The following is a 19,005-nucleotide window of genomic DNA, read 5'->3' as shown; positions in this document are numbered from 1 at the left end:
TCGAGAACTTGCTAAGGTAATTCCGATATTTCAAAAACGGGGTGGTGGATAATATTTAAATAAAATTAGGCTAATTTCTCTGGCATACAACTTTTTCAAACTAATATAATTTGTAATTGCCAAGTAACCCATATTTCTGAAAACTTAATATTTAGCCGCCGTGACATTTGCTTTAGATCTGAGTGATCGATATGATGTGCGCACGTCGACTTAGAGAGTCGCATACAACTTGCTCGACGTCGAAGAGAATATTCAGGATTACTGCCCCTAGATCTGGCTAAAGCTTATGATTCCATGGGGCGTGGCGTACTGATATAGCAACTAGAGAATTACAGGTTTCCGATATACATCAATGCATGGGTTTCTGAATTTTTCAGGGAAAGATAATTCTACTATTTTCAAACCAGATGATCATCGTCTAGGTATAAGCAGAAACACGGGGTACCGTAGGGGTCAGTGTTATCTCATGTTTTATTTATAGATTTTTAAGCTCCATTCCTAAGCTCCACAACACCTATGTGTACGTTTATGCCGATGACATTGCTTTTTTTCATCGAATGGTGATGTACACTCACTTTATCAATCGTTACAAAATTACTTATGTACTGTTAAAAATTGGACTGAGAACATACGTATGTCGTTGAATGTCAGTGAAAGTGCACTTCTCTTTCCTTTAGATATTCCCGTTCACACTTCACTCATGTATCGTCAAGAGCTCATTCCTCAGGTGGATTCCCTTAAATTCTGTGAATCGATCATGTATGATGGGACACGAAACTGCAGAAGCCACATTGAAAAAGTCACGTCTAAGCCAACTCGTGCCGTGGCATGGTTGTGTAAGATCAGTTACCGACGATATGGGCTGCGTACACAAACAGTAATTATGGCATATATAATGCATGTCCGTCCCATCGTGGAATTTGGGTCGTCTTGTTTGCCGGCAGCCCAGATTATAAAATTCAGCCTCTGATACGATAAGAAAGAGAAGCTCTGCGATTGTGCCTTGCACTCCTCAGGTTTTTTTGCAAACGCCCTTCTGTGTATGGAAGCGCGAATATCATGTTTAAAACAGATTTAGGATTCATACAGTCCGAAAGTGCCTAAAAATTTACGGTTCTCCGCAGCGAATATCAATGTGTGCTTCCGTTAATGAACCGAGTACATTTTCAATAATCATTCATCGCGCATGCACAGCCTTCAGATCGTATTCGCACAGGCACAGCTAACACCATTGAATGTGCAAATTCATGTACTCACAGAAGTCAACCCAAGATAAGCCTCCAGATTGAACTTCACGATATTTTCAACTCAGATGCTAAACTAATGCCATTTCAATGTTTAAATGACTAATTGAAAGATTAGCTTTCTCACCTGAAAACAAGTAATAGCCACTCATGCTTCAATGTCAGACGAGAAGGCTGGCGTATGTATTTTTTCTCCTTCTCTTAGTTGGTGCTTTTCCATTCGCCTTTTGGATTACACACCTATTTTCACAGCAGATTTATTGGCGATTGTTGTAGCGGTGCGCAAGCGTCCCACTAATCAATCGTCCGCTGTCGTAGTCATAGATTCATTAATTGTATGTTCGTAGCTTTCCAAGGCAACGAATACAGCTTTCTCCAGAGTGTTCCATAATTTAGTCCCTACAACTTAGCACAAAAATAATTTGCTGTGAGTTCCTGGCCACCATGGTTTATACTTAAACGAAAATACAGATTTATTGACGTCTTTAAGTGGACCTTTGATTCCTATTTTACGGGATACAGCTTACGTCACTGCATCGAGAAACAGAAAATTTTGCCTACAAAATTATTTAAGCAAGGTAACACTGATAAAATCTCGGTTTTTGCTTCAAAAAACAGTGGTGTCCTTTTCGGCAGCTGGAAGTTACATACACCATATTACGCTGTCGCATCCCGCAATCGAATTTTTATTTACGTAGAGCTGGTCTGACGATGTCCCCTCTATGCCACAATTCTAAGGAAATTGAATCCACAGACCACCACATATTATCGAGCCGACGATATTCAAACCAGGCAAAGATATTACTCGAAGCTCCGCTTTGAAAAATCGCATAAAGATTAAGTACACGGGTAATATTATCATTTGGGGCCTAGACACTAGCCAATAGACACAGAAACGTTTGTTGCGCAGTGTGATTTTTTAACTGAATCAAAACGATTACGTTGCAAATCATACATTTATTCTAATGATCAGATCAGCATTCATTTCACTGAAATCGGTTTCTACAAGTCCTGGATTCACGTTGTCTTTATTCTCTCTTTGATTATAATCTCTTTTAAAACTCATCCTTCAGTTTACTGCTCGCTCACATACTAGTCTACTTATTCCAATGTCTCCTTTTGTTTTTGTTTTACTTTACTTTGCGTGTCTCCTCGTATAAGAATTTTCTTGAGCTACCTTCTGCCGCCCGATTTCCGGCCTTATTGGGTTGCGAGCAGTGACAGATGACCATCATCATCATCCGCAACAACGTAAAGAGGAGCAGAAGGCGCGAGCCCCAGTCACAAGCCGTGACAGTGAAGAGGAAGGCGGCCTAGAATCCGGGCCAACCCGATGGTTCATGGAGACGGTCAGCAGAAGCTCCGGTAGAGGCCGTGCCCCTGCTTATTCGCCTACGATCCTCAGGCTGAACGGACGCAACTGATAACCGCATGAACGACGTGACGGCGCCTTCATCATGAGGACGTGCACGGGCTCCTGCGGCTATGCCCCGCAGATCTAGCGTGCAGGTTCGAGCGGTGCAGCCGCATCGACCTGACGTCATGGCCACCTTCGGGCAAGGCTGGCCGCCCTACCGTCGAAACTAGCAGCGCCAGACCTTTCGCCACAGCCTTATTTTTTTCTTCCTTAAGAACGTAATCCAGCACAACGTTTTTGACGAGGTTAACGGGCGCTGTCCTTTCATGTCTTTCTGTGTCCTCTTCAGGAAAGTAGCGCTGGATTGCTTTCTTAAGGGAAAAAAAAATGCATCCCCAACTAGCCATGCAACGTGCTTTGTTAAGACACAACGTTGGGCCGTGCTACGTGACACCGGAACCAGCGGCGCTAGCGCAACGCTACGACTTCAATTAACTTGTTGTCAATACCATAATGCTTTCTCCTCCTTGTTCTATATTGGTGTTAACTTGTATTGTGTAGCGTTAACTTACAGCGTGTTTGAGCTTTGTTATGTGTATTCAGGGGGCTATCCTATTGCGTTAACCTATGTCGGTTTTGAGCCTCGTTTCATAAAAGCTTATTATTCAACATGTCCCTGTGTCGCGCATCCAGCTACAGACCATGACATAATATTGGCCAGCTTGTTAGGATCATTATAATTGGTTTCTCGCTTGACAGGAACATTGATTATGAGGAGATGCGTCGTGCTGTGAGTTATTTGGGGCTCAGCCCAGAGGAGTCGTTTGCCTTTTTTTTTTTTTCGAGCGTATCGGTCGCGTCTGCACCTTCTTGGACAGGCAACTAGGAGAGGCCGAAAACAGGTAAAAAAAAATTGCACGGTAGACCACGGGAAGCAGGTTCTTCTATGTTCCGTTAGCGCTGTCTAGCAGTGCCCCACAACGTGCGGAATGATCTACACCGGGAAAACGCAGCGTTGCAGTAATACTAGATCAGGCGAGTATCATAGGTCGCTCAGGTTCTTGTCAGCACACTGTGGTCAGTGTGGGTACAGGCCTTTGTTGGAAAAAACACAGATTGTGTAACACATTAACAGTAGGGACGCGCGGCTGGCCATTGCGGCATGCCATTTAAAGAAAAGTGTTAACAAGAGTATCAGTAAAACGTCAATCATCTCGCATAACAATGAGGCTTTGTACATTGATGGGTGATTAGTAGCCTACATTTCATTTGGTTATATTTTCTCGCTTTGCCTAGCGCACGCGTGTTGTCCCTTTGCACAAAATTTGGAGGACGCTTAAGCTTTGCCTCTACGAGTGGAATGTGATCGCATTCAAAGATTCATGATTGCTTCTCACGCTTCCCGGAAACTACAGCTTATGTAACCATAATGTTTACTGGGAAGCGCTGGCGGCGAATGCAATCCACGAAGGCGAGCTTTCTGGTAGAAAGGCAGCCTCTTGCGTGGGCCGCGATGCGGCGGAGCCAAGCGCCATCTGGGGTGTTGCAAGGAACCGGGCGTGCTGCTGTATGGCTTTTGAGATTCGCGCGCGCCGCGTGCAATTCTCAACGGCCATGGCTGATATACGAATGGCAGAAACGCTGGAAAAGGGATTTGTGTTTTGAGTTTCCGCATGACAAAATGGTTTTCTCGTATATTCAAGTTACAATCAGACGCTATCATGTCTGTACGCAATGCGTAAGTGGTACTCTACGATTTTCTGACGTATTTTCCTTGAGAAATTCGATTAGTTCAGTAACTTCCTGGCGCTGCATGAAGGGCCTGCGTGGTTGGGTATGTGTGGTTCGAAAAGATTTTTGCCGGAACGACGGTCGACACTGGACTCTGACGCAGGATGTTCCGCCGACACGGATCCGGCATTAAATGTATGTTTCTGTTTAACCACAATAAAATTTCAATTGTAAGTCATGGTCTGTTGCGTCCATGATAGCGCGCCTAGCAAGCAGACTGCTGTTAGTGCGCATGTGCGCAGAAGTGCTTAAAATGTGCCCTGTACGCTATCAGTCTATCCCTTACGTAATCACGAGGCCGTAAGCTTCCAGCAACAAACGCCGTTTCCCCGTTAGAACCCTTCTCTGTTCAGTACAACCTTCGTAAAATGCAGTCCCCCGGCCAGCGCTGCCAATAGATCACCTATCTCAGGCAGCGGGTAGTGTGAAATGTCAAGTGAGGGGTTTATAGTTGTCTTATAATTACCACATAGGCGTGTGCTGTCATCTTTCTTTATCGCGGGCACTAGAGGTGCGGCATACTCCCTTGTCAACACGGGCGTCAGAATTCCTAGTACGACCAATTTTGCTATCTCGGTTTCTACAGCTCACTGCAATGCGAACGGCACATTCCTTGCTTTTAGGAACCTCGGCTGGTGGTCCGGTTTGAAAAACAGCTCGGCCCGTTCGTCTGTGATAGCACCCAACTCGTCCTTAGAGTTTTGTGCTTTTCTAGCAACGCATCGAGCTTTCCCTTCGTTCGGGAAGACAAGTCGAACACTGACCTTGAGACATGGTTCAGAGCCCGAATCCTGTTCCAATGTAGATATACTGTGTGCAGCCGCTCTCGCCCTAGCAGTGGTGGTCCTGCTTCGTCGTCCAGGTAAAGCGGTAGTTTCGCCCTCCGTCCATCGTGCTGCACCTTGACGATCGCGACGTCACAAGGTCGGGCGAGTGCTCCGGTGTAAGTGCGTAGGGTGCACGTCAGTTGGCGTGTAGCTGGCCTGCGGCTTATAGCACGTATCCTTAATGTGAGGGCAATAACCACGAGTGCGGTTCGGAGAACCGCAGCGGTAACAAACCAGTATTGGTATACCGGCTGTCGCTTGCATCTCGTACAGGTCAGCATGTGTGCCTCTTCGTACTCCCTTCTTCCACTTGGTGCAGCTGTGCTCCCAGTGACTCCGCGACTCGAGTATCGGCGACTTTCTTCTGGGCTGCTTCCATGGCGAGGGCGCGGTCGACTGCTTTCGAGAACTTTAATTTGTCGTCCTCGGCAAAGAACACTCACTGCACGTCCTCCCAGAGTAGTCCGTAAACGAAACAATCCCGCAGCGCTTTGTCTAAATTGGTTCCAAATTGGCAGGTCTGAGAGAACGTGCGAAGCTCCGCAACACATTCGGGCAGGGACTCGCCTTCATGCTGTGCTCTGCGGTGAAACTTCGTTCGTCTACTATGGACGGATTTGGAGCCAGGCGGGCGTCCAAGATGGTCTGCAGTTGCTCGAAACTTTTTGCCGCTGGCAGGTCGGGCACCGTCAACGACTTCAGTAACCCATACGTTCGCGGGCCGATGATGCTGAGAAATGCGAGCAGCTTGTCGCTGTCCAGAACCTCGTTGACAATGAGAAAAAATCTCGACCTCTCCTTGTATGCCGTCCAGTCACTTGCGGTAACATCAAACGACTCCAGCTGTCCAGCCGACTGCGTTGTCGCTTCTTGGTTCTCCTTCTTCAACAAACCGACGACTGCCTTCATCTCATCCTCGTCGCCAAGTGCAGCGTCTGACCCCCCGTGGTTGCTCAGTGGCTATGGTGTTGGGCTGCTGAACATGAGGTCGCGGTATCGAATCCCGGTCACGGCGACCGCATTTCGACGGGGGCGAAATGCGAAAACACCCGTATACTTAGATTTAGGTGCACGTTAAAGAACCCCAGGTGGTCTAAATTTCCGGAGTCCCCCTCTACGGCGTGCCTCATAATCAGAAAGTGGTTTTGGCACGTAAAACCCCATAATTTAATTAAATGCAGCGTCTCTACCAGGGACTGAACAGGCAAGGGTTCCAATAGGATGAAGGCAGTCGTAGGTCAGGAATGGACCGATAGTGCACAGAGCACGACATTTTAAGCATTTCTGCGCCCATGTGCACTAACAGCAGTCTGCTTATCAGGCGCGCTATCGCGGACACAACAGGGCCCGTCGTGTGTCTTTCAGCGTCGTCTTTTTTGCACTGTTTTTGGTTTTCCAGAAATGTATGCCAACTCGTCCAGTTCTTTGTTCACCTTCGATTGTTGTTGCTTGCTGTAAATGAGTTAATCGATACAAATACCTACCAGTGACCGCGGTACTCATCTTCTCTCTTGCTTTGCCCGGCCGGTGATCCCGGCCGAGCGAGTGAGTGAGTGAGTGAAGACTTTATTGAGCTCTAGTAATTGTGTTTTTCTGCGGCTTGGGCGGACTCTACAGGGAAGTCTTCCTCCTTGTGTCTTCACCCGCTGCTTCGCCCGTCCTCTATCGCCATGGTCGGCTGCCCTCAGTCCAGGGCTTCGCTGACCTCTGCTGTCCGTCATGCACGCCGCACTAGACCTAGCTGGTCTTCGTAGCGGTCTAGTGCGGCTGTCATTGTCAAACAACGGCTGGGTGACATCCGATGCGCTCCTGGAGTGAGTGCGACGAATTCGGGGCCCGAACGGAGATTATGTGAGTGGCAGCGACTGTTCATTCAATAATAATAATAATAATATTTGGGGTTTTACGTGACAAAACCACTTTCTGATTATGAGGCACGCCGTAGTGGAGGACTCCGGAAATTTTGACCACCTGGGGTTCTTTAACGTGCACCTAAATCTAAGCACACGGGTGTTTTCGCATTTCGCCCCCATCGAAATGCGGCCGCCGTGGCCGGGATTCGATCCCGCGACCTCGTGCTCAGCAGCCCAACACCATAGCCACTGAGCAACCACGGCGGGTCTGTTCATTCAAGGCCGAGCGAATACAGCATCGGGTTACTGTCCTCGGGGACCCAGGTTGGTACCGACCAGTAGTGAAACTTTAATGCGATTATAGCATTCTTTGGAATTCACGTGACAGAAGGTAAGGTGTGCAGACACGGGCACGGGCTAACCAAACAACAGAACGTTTGTGTTGTCCGGTTCTCTTCTCTCGTGTCCTCCGTTTTTAAAGAGTGGAGGGCCCCTCCATTCTTTTAGGCAGGGAGCGCTCTCCTCCCCCTCGGCAGGTCAACTATAATTATACACTGCGGTACCCATTCGACAGGCGCTGGAGGCGATCTTATTACTGCCTTAAAATCCTGAAAGATGCCGCACCCCCGAAAGATAACAACTCCGTTCTTTCTTTCTTTTTTTTTTTTTTTTGCCGTTCCGTGTTTTGCGGGTACTGTGCTTGCGGCATAGAAGTTAGGCCTAGCAGCATGCTTGTGCCGATAGTGTGTCCTCTGTGCTCGAGCGCTCGCATTTGTGTCTTATCGGCTCTAAGATTTCTTATACTATTTCAACCAACATGCGGCTGTCATTGTCAATGAACGGCTGGATGACATCCGATGCGCTCCTGGAGTGGGTGCAACCAATTTAGGGCCAGAACGGAGATGCGAGTGGCAGCGAATGCTCATTCGACGGTTCTGACGACGAAAGAATTCAGTGCTAATAAAGCATGTTTATTCTTTGACTACTATATTTTTTTCAACTTCTTTTTTTACTGCACAACGAAAGTTAGCCCACCTCACATTTTCACTCTATTTTCTCCGGATTTTAGGTAGGCAATCCCCCGGGATTTTACGGTAGTAGTGCGAGACAATTCTAACTCTCCAATTTTTAGATTAATATCGATTAATCGGCCCACATGGCATGAGCAGAGGCAGAAAAGCAGCTGTTGCACCGATGCATGCATTTCACCGCGAGGTAACGCACATGACACCCGCCACACTTGTTCGACAAAGATTCCTGGCACATCATCTATTTCATGATCCATCTGAACGTAAAGCTACCCGCTCGTGAATTGAAGGCTCACCTTGGTTCCCTTAGTTTACCGGTTAATTTCCATTCGTATACTTGTGCATTATAAGTGCTTGGTACGTTATACCAAAGATGCGATAAGGTGGAGGGGGTGAACCCTCGTAAGAGGGACGGAGGAGATCGCCGAGCTGGGTATCCAACTCAAGCGGTCAAGCGGAGCTTACGTTGGATACGCAGCCATGAGTGGGGCGTTTCAGCGCGGCCGCGCGCGCCCTCTCTTGCAGTTCATTTGCGGCTGGGTACAAGAGCATCCGCCTCGCGTGCAAACGGACCGTGGTCCGAATCCCGGTGCCGCGCAATTTTCCACCGAATTAAAAAGAATCCGCGTGTTCATAAAATTCTATAAACGGGCCTGGAGTGCGGCCTGACCCCGGTGACCAGAACCGGTAACGCACTCCCTCTCCAGAGCAGTACTGGCGGCACCCTGGTGCAGTAATTGGCCACAACCTCGTATATTAATACAACAATCGAACCCCGGCCCACAGTCCCCAGCGGCTGCGAAGCAACTGACCACGACGGCAGTCAGCCCTGTACGCAGCAGAGGGTGTTAAGAATCTCTGCATCCAGAGAGGCCGCCATTGGGATTTGAACCTGGCAACGTTTAACGCTAGAACGTTATCTAATGAGACGAGTCCAGCAGTGCTATTGGAGGAATTCATCATCATCAGCAGCAGCAGCAGCCTGCAGTGGTTACGCCCACTGCAGGGCAAAGGCCTCTCCCATACTTCTCCAACTACCCCGGTCATGTGCTAATGGTGGCCGTGTTGTCCCTGCAAGCTTCTTAAGCTCATCCACCCACCTAACTTTCTGCCGCCCCCTGCTACGCTTCCCTTCCTTTGGAATCCAGTCCGTAACCCTTAAAGACCATCGGTTATCTTTCCTCCTCGTTACATGTCCTGCCCACGTCCATTTCTTTTTCTTGATTTCAACCAAGATGTCATTAACTCGCGTTTGTTCCATCACCCAATCTGCTCTTTTCTTATCCCTTAACGTTACACCCATCATTCTTCTTTCCATAGCTCGTTGCGTCGTCCTCAATTTAAGTAGAACCCTTTTCGTAAGCCTCCAGGTTTCTGCCCCGTAGGTGAGTACTGGTAAGACACAGCTATTATACACTTTTCTCTTGAGGGATAATGGCAACCTGCTGTTCATGATCTGAGAATGGCTGCCAAACACACCCCAGCCCATTCTTATTCTTCTGATTATTTCCATCTCATGATCCGGATCCGCGGTCACTACATGCCCTAAGTAGATCTATTCCCTTACCACTTCCAGTGCCTCGCTACCTATCATAAATTGCTGTTCTCTTCCGAGATTGTTACACATTACTTTAGTTTTCTGCAGATTAATTTTTAGACCCACCTTTCTGCTTTGCATCTCCAGGTCAGTGAGCATAAACCCCATGAGCGCGATTTTGTGTGCAACAGCGACGAGCGACGGCTTCAAGCTACTGATCAGGCCGTCGCTTGAACAGATCGCTCGATCTTGTCGCGCGATCGCTCGGTTCTGCAAATCTAGAATTCGTCGCTCGTCGCCCGGAAGTGCTATGAGCGACTAGACAATAGCGCGAAGCCGGAACTGGATGTACATACCTCAAGTACTTCCGATTGTCGCACGGAACGAGCAAATGATTGAGTTTTTATACGTGCAAGGATAAGAACCTACTGGAGACCTTCAGAAATATTTTATGCTGCTTTTTACAGTAAAACACATCCCCTAAGTTAATAAAGCACGCGTCACGCTAGTTTCGGCGCCTACATTGCTGCCCTCATGCCGGCAACACTGGGGAGACGTCGCTCGAAGTCATCGCTCGCATGGGCTACGACTTGTAGGCGACGAGCGAACGCGACAGCCATCTCCATCGCGTCGCTGTCGCGCGCAAGATCGCTTGCATGGGTTTATACTTTACACCCGCGCGATTCTCTTACCAATTGAGCAACCGCGGCGCCATTTTCCCATCTACTTTCTGTGGTATTTATGCAGTTATGTTCCCAGCAAAGCTGTGGCGAGGACAAGGGGCGTCCAGAGACCCTCGCAAATCTTTATATAGGGCCCCATTTTGCGATGAGAACCCATATGGACAACCGAACAGCTGGCCGTGGTGCATCTCTACCCATTATAAAAAAAAAAAAAGAATGGTGGCTTTGCGGTGGCACCATGGATTCGAACACAGTGCCCCCCGCATATGGCGGACGCTCTACCATCTCGCCACCGCTGCGGTTTTCACCAAAACACTGTTACAACGCAGCACCTAAGTTAGGAGGAAGTGGAGTAAATTCGTTTGTTATTAGAAGGACGTACCGTCTTCACGTTTCGACTTCAAACTTGTTGAAGTTCGGCCAATATTGTGAAATAGAATTTCTTGAAAACGCGACCCGTCGAGTTACGCTGGTGTATTGCGGTGACGTTCAACCGATTCATGGGCATGGCAACTGATGGTAAACACATGCAGACCTTATGGAATGCGTAACAAACGCCTCATATATTTTCCGAGCGTGAGTATCGTGGTAGCTGCGTGAGATAAGCGTCTTATGGAAATGAGGGCTGGACCCGCCCTGGGTACAATGGATCGCCAAGTTGCTGCCCGTCTTCGCTCTAATAACGTTGTTAGCGTCCTCTCGGAAACGCTCGTTTATACAACGGCTCGTCTGCGAAATGTGCAGGTCGTCACAAGACGCAGGAAATCTCTTAGACCACTTCTGGCTCGCAGTCTTTCTTTCTTCGAGTATAACTTGAGGCAGCGCAAAGACGAGGACAGGAAAGGAACACAACAGTACAAGGGCTGTACTGCCAACATCTCATCCTGTTGTTTGTTTTCGATTCCTGTCCTCGTCTTCTTCGCGCTGCTTCAAGTAACACTCAAGATGAACCAAATCGCCCAACAAAATTGTTGCTATTTTCTTTCTTGTCACGCACGTTATATTCCGCGCTCTTTCCCCTAATGACGTAATTGTGGATTTTCACAGCAAATATTTCGGCGAGGTTGGAGGTACGTCTCAACAACGTACGCGCCTAATGTAGAACCTCCTTATATTCTACTATCTTGTAGACTTCGAGGCCCGGGCTTTCTTAAAAAGGAAATTCTGGGTTTTTTTTGCGCCGAAACCGCCATCTGAATATTAGGGAAGCCGTTGTTGGAGACCAACCAAAGCTAAGTACCGCAAGCGTTCTTGCATTTCGCTCCATGGAATTGCGGCCGCCGCGGCCGGGATTAAACAAGGGTCAGCTCTAGGGCTAAGCCATTAGATAAAGGAGCAAAAAGCCACCAGAGATTGTCAAGTTCAACGATAGATTGTGTGACCATAAGCAATCACACACGCTTTCCCAGATGAGCCCACTGACAACAGGGAAGCAGCAGAGGCGTCGGCGCGAGCACCCAACAATTTTGCTGCTCGCTACGTCACGTGACAAGAGAGCCCCCTCTCAGCTCCGCGGCGCATCCTCAACGTAATCTGGTTTCTAGAACCATGGCCTCCGAGATTTAACCCTGCCGTGTGCGCCGCGGTGGATCTCGGAGGCCATGCTAGAACAGGCTTGTTTTGCACCTTCGCTCTTTCTACGCACCGGCGCTCCCCCCCCCCCTCTCCGCAGCTATGAGGTCAAATGGATGACTATGAATACTGCCGAAAAACTTGCTTTTTACCACAGTTTTTACCATAGCTCAGGACTTGCGGCAGTGACTGCATGGTGAAACCTGTGAAACTAGTGGTGTGCGGAAGTCGCAAGTTCGTCTTCCACAGGTTGTAAGCTGTCTTCCGCTTTCATTTTCTGTCCTTTATTATTAATTAGAAGTTTCTTGCAAATTCAGCCCACATTCAACATTCTACCAGTTCAGTAATAACCAAACACTTTTCCCTGTACTTTTTCTTGGGCATCAGTGTCTGCTGGCTTCATATGGCTGTCACTAAAGATCCCAATTATTTTTATCTGCGAATCTGCTTCTTTTTTTCAAGGTACTTTAAAACGTTTTATTGCAACAGCAATTATATGGATACTCCAGACGAATTTCCGCAGGCGTCGCTGTAATGTTCTGTATAAAGTCCAAGTGCGATAACATCGCAAGGGGCAGTGAAGGGGGATGACAGCTCATCTCACGTGCGCAAGGGTGGAGAGTGGGGAGGAAGCGCACTGTCAGCATGGGAGGGGGGTAGGGCTTCTACTTCGGCAGCGTATGGCGCGGCTGAGCCCCATCATGAAAGCGATGTGCAGAGGGGTACAGTCAAGGTGTGCCGAGGGCTGATGACTTCATGTGCGCTGTGTTCTCGCCCCTAGTTCGCGTTGGAGCAAGTCGCAGCACGAGGGGCTACTCGCTCGCTGCTGCTGCCGCTTTTCTTCATGCTAGTATTCTGACAGTGTGTTATTTGAATCGCACCGCTGGTACGAGTTGTTGTGGCCGTACCCGCTGGTACGATTTGTTGGGAACTCGGCGCTGACGCCCGTTGTTGCACCTGGGTCGCAAGCCCCAAGGGTAGCGTTGGCCTGGCGGCCTGGGGTACAACTGGAAGCATCCGAAGTTCCCGGCAAAGCATGAGTCGACTGGTAACAACAAAACAACTTGTTTATTTTAACATCGCAAAGAGTTGGCGGTCAGGTTGACCGAAGTAGAGAGACGGGAGAGCACTTTACTCAACCGAAGAAATCGGAGCCCTCCTTTTGGCGTCCGGGGGCAGCTGTTTTTATACTCTCGCAGTTGAGGGCAAGAAGGAACCCCTCAATAGACGAGCACGTGATTGTACAATGGGCTAAGGTGACGCACACTGTCGTAGCGCCGCCGGTCGGGCACAAAGACTGGGAGGAGAAGGTAACTTCGGCTCTCGTAGCGCCTCTGGTCGGGCACAATGACTGGAAGGAGAAGGTAACCTCGGCTCTCGTAGCGCCTCTGGTCAGGCACAATGACTGAGAGGAGAAGGTGACCCTCTGCTGTCGCATCGCCGCCGGTCGGGCACAATGGCACATACACACACACACGCACATGAAGACACGTGGCATCGGAACATGCCTGGACGCGCTTGGCGGGGAGCGTAGCGGCGACGCCGAACGGGCCAAAATGTCTGCCGCTTTGTTGCAGTCGCGCCGGCTAAACCGCGCGTCGTAGGCGAAACGTAACAGTGTCCACAGTCACGCAGTAACACGTGTTCATGTTTATCAGTGCGCGCTTGACAACGTGCTTGTGAATTTGGTCATGGAGTGAGACGTCATGTTTTTCAGTGCGCACTTGATATGCTTGTTGTTAATTTAGTTACTAAACGAATGTTTACAGTTTACCCAGCTCATGAAATGACCAAGCTTACTTCATACAGCTGTCTAATAATTTGCTATCGCCATCAGTGCTCCTCCGCCTTTAGGGCGAAACCGACTTTTTCTTACGCTTGTGAATGAGTCAGAAATGTGTTGTAATCTAGCCTTAGTCATGGCTGGGTCAATCTTGTGGGAACCAATGATACATACCAAATGTACTTTAAGAAGAAAATTACAAAGACAAAAAGAATTCTTTATTTTTTCTCATAAAGCAAGAAACAATACTAAAATTCAACTTGAACTCAACTGTTCCAACTAGACCAAAATCAAATCTCACAGTCATAATGCATCCAGCGAAAAGACAAATATTAGAAGCTTGTTTTTAACACTTGCTACTTAAAAAAAATCACTTGTTCAAGTGCTGTGAGCAACTGCAATACACATTCACACCCATCATAAAGCAGAAAAGCCTAAATGTTTCATTCTATGATAAACAAAAATTAAATTTACTGGGAAGACACACTGTGTAGCCAAGCAGTTACAAAAATACCATCATTATATGCAGATGTACACGAAGATGTGCACTAATGTGTCACCAGTTGACATATGTCATTTTAATTTCGATACAAGGAAATTACCCTCTTACGCTTAAGCTGCAATGTAACATTTTTGTATATTTTGCACATGGCATCATCAATTCATTACCTTTCTGCAACACCAAATGCAGCTGTAAGACAACTTTGACAGTCAATAATAAGTTTTAATATTGTTCACAAATGAATCCCATTTTGAAACACCAGTGTGAACATGGAAGTACTAAAAACAGAAAGAAGAAAAACAGCAATACAGGCAAAGCAAACTGAGCAGATTTCTGTGAATAAAAATTATTTTTCAAGTCTTGGTGAGCAATTGCACCTGAACAACTTTTTATTCACGAGTGGAATGGAAGGTGAATGGTTGCGTACTGTGTTACATGAGCAAACTGTTCACAAGACCTACTTTTTTTGCAAATAGCAGAGCTGTTTATGAACACTGCAAAAATTAGGTGCTCATGCAAGTGAATCACATCTCCCTTTACCCCAGCCAGCCTCAAAATTAATCAAGGCATAGAAGAAATAAAACAACAAAATATTAACATTACCTTAAAAATGAGCAACGATAACAGTTCCTTTTCACAACATAATAATGAGCCAATGCCAGTGAAGACATGATAACAGGGGTAGCATCAAAAATGCACGACTTCTCACTGCCGTCTTTTGCTGCCACACAAAGATGATGCAACGACATTAACAATGTGCATGGCCGTACAGTCTAATGAAGAAACAACAGCAGTTCGGACGAGATGATTTCCTGGGCACAAAAATTCCAAATTTTCCAAGCTCGGACACTGTTGCAAATGTCGTTTATTCAACACTGCAATGCCCATTTCACTTGAAAACTCATACTACGCAACTGCCACATCTTCTCTCCATCGCTGGGCACCACCATACCAAACAATGCATAGTGATCCATGGTTCCTAAAAAAAAAACTACATTCAACGCAGCACAATGTCGTTTCAAGTGCCACAGTAGTAAACAACTAATGTTCTTGACTAGCAAGGATTTTGTACTGCTTGCATACACACACATTAAACACACAGTGGCCAAAATGTGTCTCAGGAAGGACTACACAAGTGACCACTGATAATGCAAACCTATCAAAGACATTTAGGACACATTTCCTGCGCAGCAAATGCGTCCCAGATGACTTTCATGAAAACCTAAGATCCCACAGCGGCAAGCATATGTACAGTCATACCTTGATATTCAATGAACTCGAATATAACAAATCTAAAAGTTTCTCGCCAAAATCAGTATGTTACGTGTAAAACAAGACTTCGGAAGTTCGAGTGTACAACGATGAATAAGACAAACAAATAAAACCTTGTTTCGAATGTTGAGCATGAAATGAACACATAAGAAAGCAAATAAAAAAAAGTTTAACAGCAAATAACTGCGCTGGGCCAAACGCTGACACTGCACAGACAAGCAAACGAATTATGGGCAACCCCGGACTTAATGACAAACACTGTTACGAATTTCCCAACATTACGATAATTTACAACGTATAAGTGAGGCCAGACTGCTCTTTTCAAACAGGAAAAAAAAAATCTGTGGCTTCCTTCAACACGTTATACGTTGCAATTTAGCAGATTTCATACTAAAACTGCACCACTAGACACCAAACTGCTTGTGCATTACTTAAATGCGTAAACTATTGAAAACTTAAGAAAACAAAAACTCACAATGCTGATAATGTCCATGTCCAATTATCCCATACACCAGCATACTATTACTAGATTATATGTGCTTACTTGATTCTATGCCCCCCTTACTCAATTCCCCATGTAGAGATGTAGAGGCCGGGTAAGGTATTTTACAAATAAATAAAAGATAAGATTACATCCTACTTAAGGTCCTGTGCAACTGCGTATCGTCACATGGGATTGCTGAATACTAATGCTAAGTGGCAAAAGCATTTTTTTTTTCATTACAGTTAAAGACAACCAGAAGTGCAGCTTGTGGTATAATGCATTGCCACTGCAAGGAGTGGGTTGTGTGCAAAACTATGGAATACATTCTACAAAAACAACTAGCCAATAGAATGAAGCTCAAGTCAAGAATTAAATGCGACTCTTCAAAAACTCCTTCACAAAGAATCACTACCTTTCTGAGCACCTCTGTCCTTTGTATACAGATTTAAAATAAAAATAAAAACATTATTGGATGGTAAGATGAAATTTACAATGCTCCTGTAATTAAAGGGCTATGCAACATGTAAACAAGATTAGTAGGGTAATTGTCATGAAAACTGCGAACACTCTCGTGCAACAAATGTGCGCTTAATATATCATAGTTAGCTTACACACACTGGACACAGCGCAAAACTAAGCAGCTTGATACCTTTGCTAGAGTGACAGCATTACATGGCCAATGGGTGAAAAGCAGGCAGATTGTCTGCTGACATTTAGCACACGCTCACTACTCTTAAGAACGATCTTTCTCAATTGAAAAAAAAATTCATACGTACAAAACAAACAATTTAAGCTTTCCAAGTGTTGTGATGCTTTGATAAATGCCTGTGAAGATCAAACAATGTGATTTAACTAAGGACTTCCTGGTTCATGCCAGCCTTATGTGCAACATTGAGCATCCAATCTCTCTTGCAGAAAAAAAACAAGGAACACAATATAGCTTTTGCAAAACAAACTTTCATTACCAACTTTAGGGACTAGATAAATATTGTGGACAGAAACTACCGAAAATGAAACAACAAAGCTTTTGTAAAAGAAAAAAAAAATGGCGTATACCAAAAAGTAGCATCAAGGTACAAGGCAATCTGTAAATTGCTTCCTCAGAAAGAAAGCTCTGCCACCAAGGTTAAACTCATACTGGTTTTCGGATTCAAAGTGACACCATTAGGTTTGTGGGGCACACACACGTAAGCCAGCACATTGAAGAAAGCATAAAATTCTTAACGTACAAACACTGTACACATCAATCACATCAGATTATTTAAACAGCTACATAACCACTGCACAGGTATTATGGAACGACCATGTATCACTTGGCCACGAACAAGCGTGAAAACACTGACGACACCTTGGCAGAACTGCGAAAACTTGACGAGCCAAAAGCCTTCCTTGAGTGAACTAAGCCCTCGGTGGTGCGTGGTCACATTTATCTACAGCAGCACCCACAGATATGCCACTTGATTAACTCCACCAGCCACAGCACCCCAATGCCCTTCTGCAACTAAACAGTAGCACATCCTATCTTATCTATTCACTCACAATTGGCTGCAAAGCTGATTGTCATGTGATGCTCTCTAACCCTTGGGTCACTACTTTACCGAAAGGTATGCACCAATTTGATGTTATGCAACCAGCCTATGAAGTGCCGAAACTTCAAACTTGTGACTGACAATCACAGCGATACCAGCACATTATAATGCTTAGTGTCGGAAACAGTGACAGGAATGTCATTTAGCACATTGTAATGCTTCGTACTAGAAAGAGTGAAACCAATAGTACTAGCATTTTGCAACATTTCGTATCGGGAGCACTGAAAGCTATACTAACGCATTTTAAAGCTCAGCACTAGAGTTGGTGGCAGAAATCTACTCAAGCATCATGCTTTGCACTGGAAACAGCAACAGTGATATACAGTAGAACCTCGTTTATACGTTTTGGAAGAAACGTGAGAAAAAACATACTAACCGGGAAAACGTATGATTTGAAGTAACTAAATGAATTTGACAAACTATTGTTGACGTCTACATAATGCAAAGCATCGCGCGGATTGTTGCGGCACGAGACGACGTGTGTCAAGCTGGTGGTGCTCCAGTGGCCCAAGATGCATTTAGTTCTTTTATTGCGTGGTTGGTCGACGAGATGGTGGGCGACGCCGGATACCACCGAAGCCAAACGTGATGCCCACCAGGGAACGGCGGCGCACTTGGATTATCGCCTACTAAAAGCGTACAGTACACTACCAATGGCACTATGCAGCATGCGCTGTAAAATGGATAGGTAAAGATGCTTATCGGAAGAGGTTTAACAGCGATAGCTGTGAATGTTTCGTGCGACGACCCGGGCGGAGATTTGCTGATACCGGAATAAGAAACTATGCCCGCTGCCATTTTCACGTGAGGTCGGCAGTTATACACTGTTTTCGATCGCGCACACCTCGCGCCTTTTCGTGTTCACATGGGATCTAGTGGCCAGAAAACGTATACGATCACAGCCTGCAGCGGGAAACTGTGGTGCATTTCGGTTATCAATCAAATCAAATCAATTTTACTCTCCAGTTTACATACTGGATGGCCATTTTGGGCTAAAAGCTACATACCTCACCAATTAAAAGCGTGCGCTAGGCTTCCAACAGCACCACATGCTGTTAAACAGATAGGCGAAGATGCTTATCGCAATAGGATTGGCGATGATAGCAGTGAATGCCACGTGCGATGACCCCGGAGATCTGCTGATACTAAAATGAGAAACCAACTGCGTGCCGGTGTTTTCACGTGAGACAGCCGGGCTAGTATTGTGATGAAGCCGCCGTGGCGGGCAGCTATGTACTGTTCTCAATCGCGCATGCCTCACGGATGTTCTTGTTTGCATGCGATCTAGCAGCCACAACATGTATCATACGATCGCAGTTCGCACTGGGAAAACGTACGTAACCAGAACGCATCAACAAGGTTCTACTACGAGCACACTTTAATGCTCAGTACCAGAAACAGTGACAGCTATACTAGTGCAATAAGACTTAGTACTAAAAACAATGGCAGCAATATGTACAAGCGCATTATACAGCTTAGTACA

The 19,005-nt window shown here is 46.3% G+C and overlaps 1 protein-coding gene across 1 annotated transcript in view; it reads right to left on the bottom strand.

The window, feature by feature from the left end:
• Window positions 1-6,128, bottom strand: part of LOC142591496 (fatty acid synthase-like) — a 188,244-nt gene extending 182,116 nt beyond the window's left edge. The window contains exon 1 of the mRNA XM_075703825.1: window positions 5,787-6,128. Within this exon, the coding sequence (XP_075559940.1) occupies window positions 5,787-6,128 (342 nt within the window). The remainder of the gene's footprint in view (window positions 1-5,786) is intronic.
• Between the last annotated feature and the right edge of the window lie 12,877 nt (window positions 6,129-19,005).

Source organism: Dermacentor variabilis, chromosome 8 (genome assembly GCF_050947875.1).
Source record: "Dermacentor variabilis isolate Ectoservices chromosome 8, ASM5094787v1, whole genome shotgun sequence".
Lineage (NCBI taxonomy): Eukaryota > Metazoa > Arthropoda > Arachnida > Ixodida > Ixodidae > Dermacentor > Dermacentor variabilis.
This window is presented reverse-complemented; position numbering and strand designations above follow the sequence as displayed.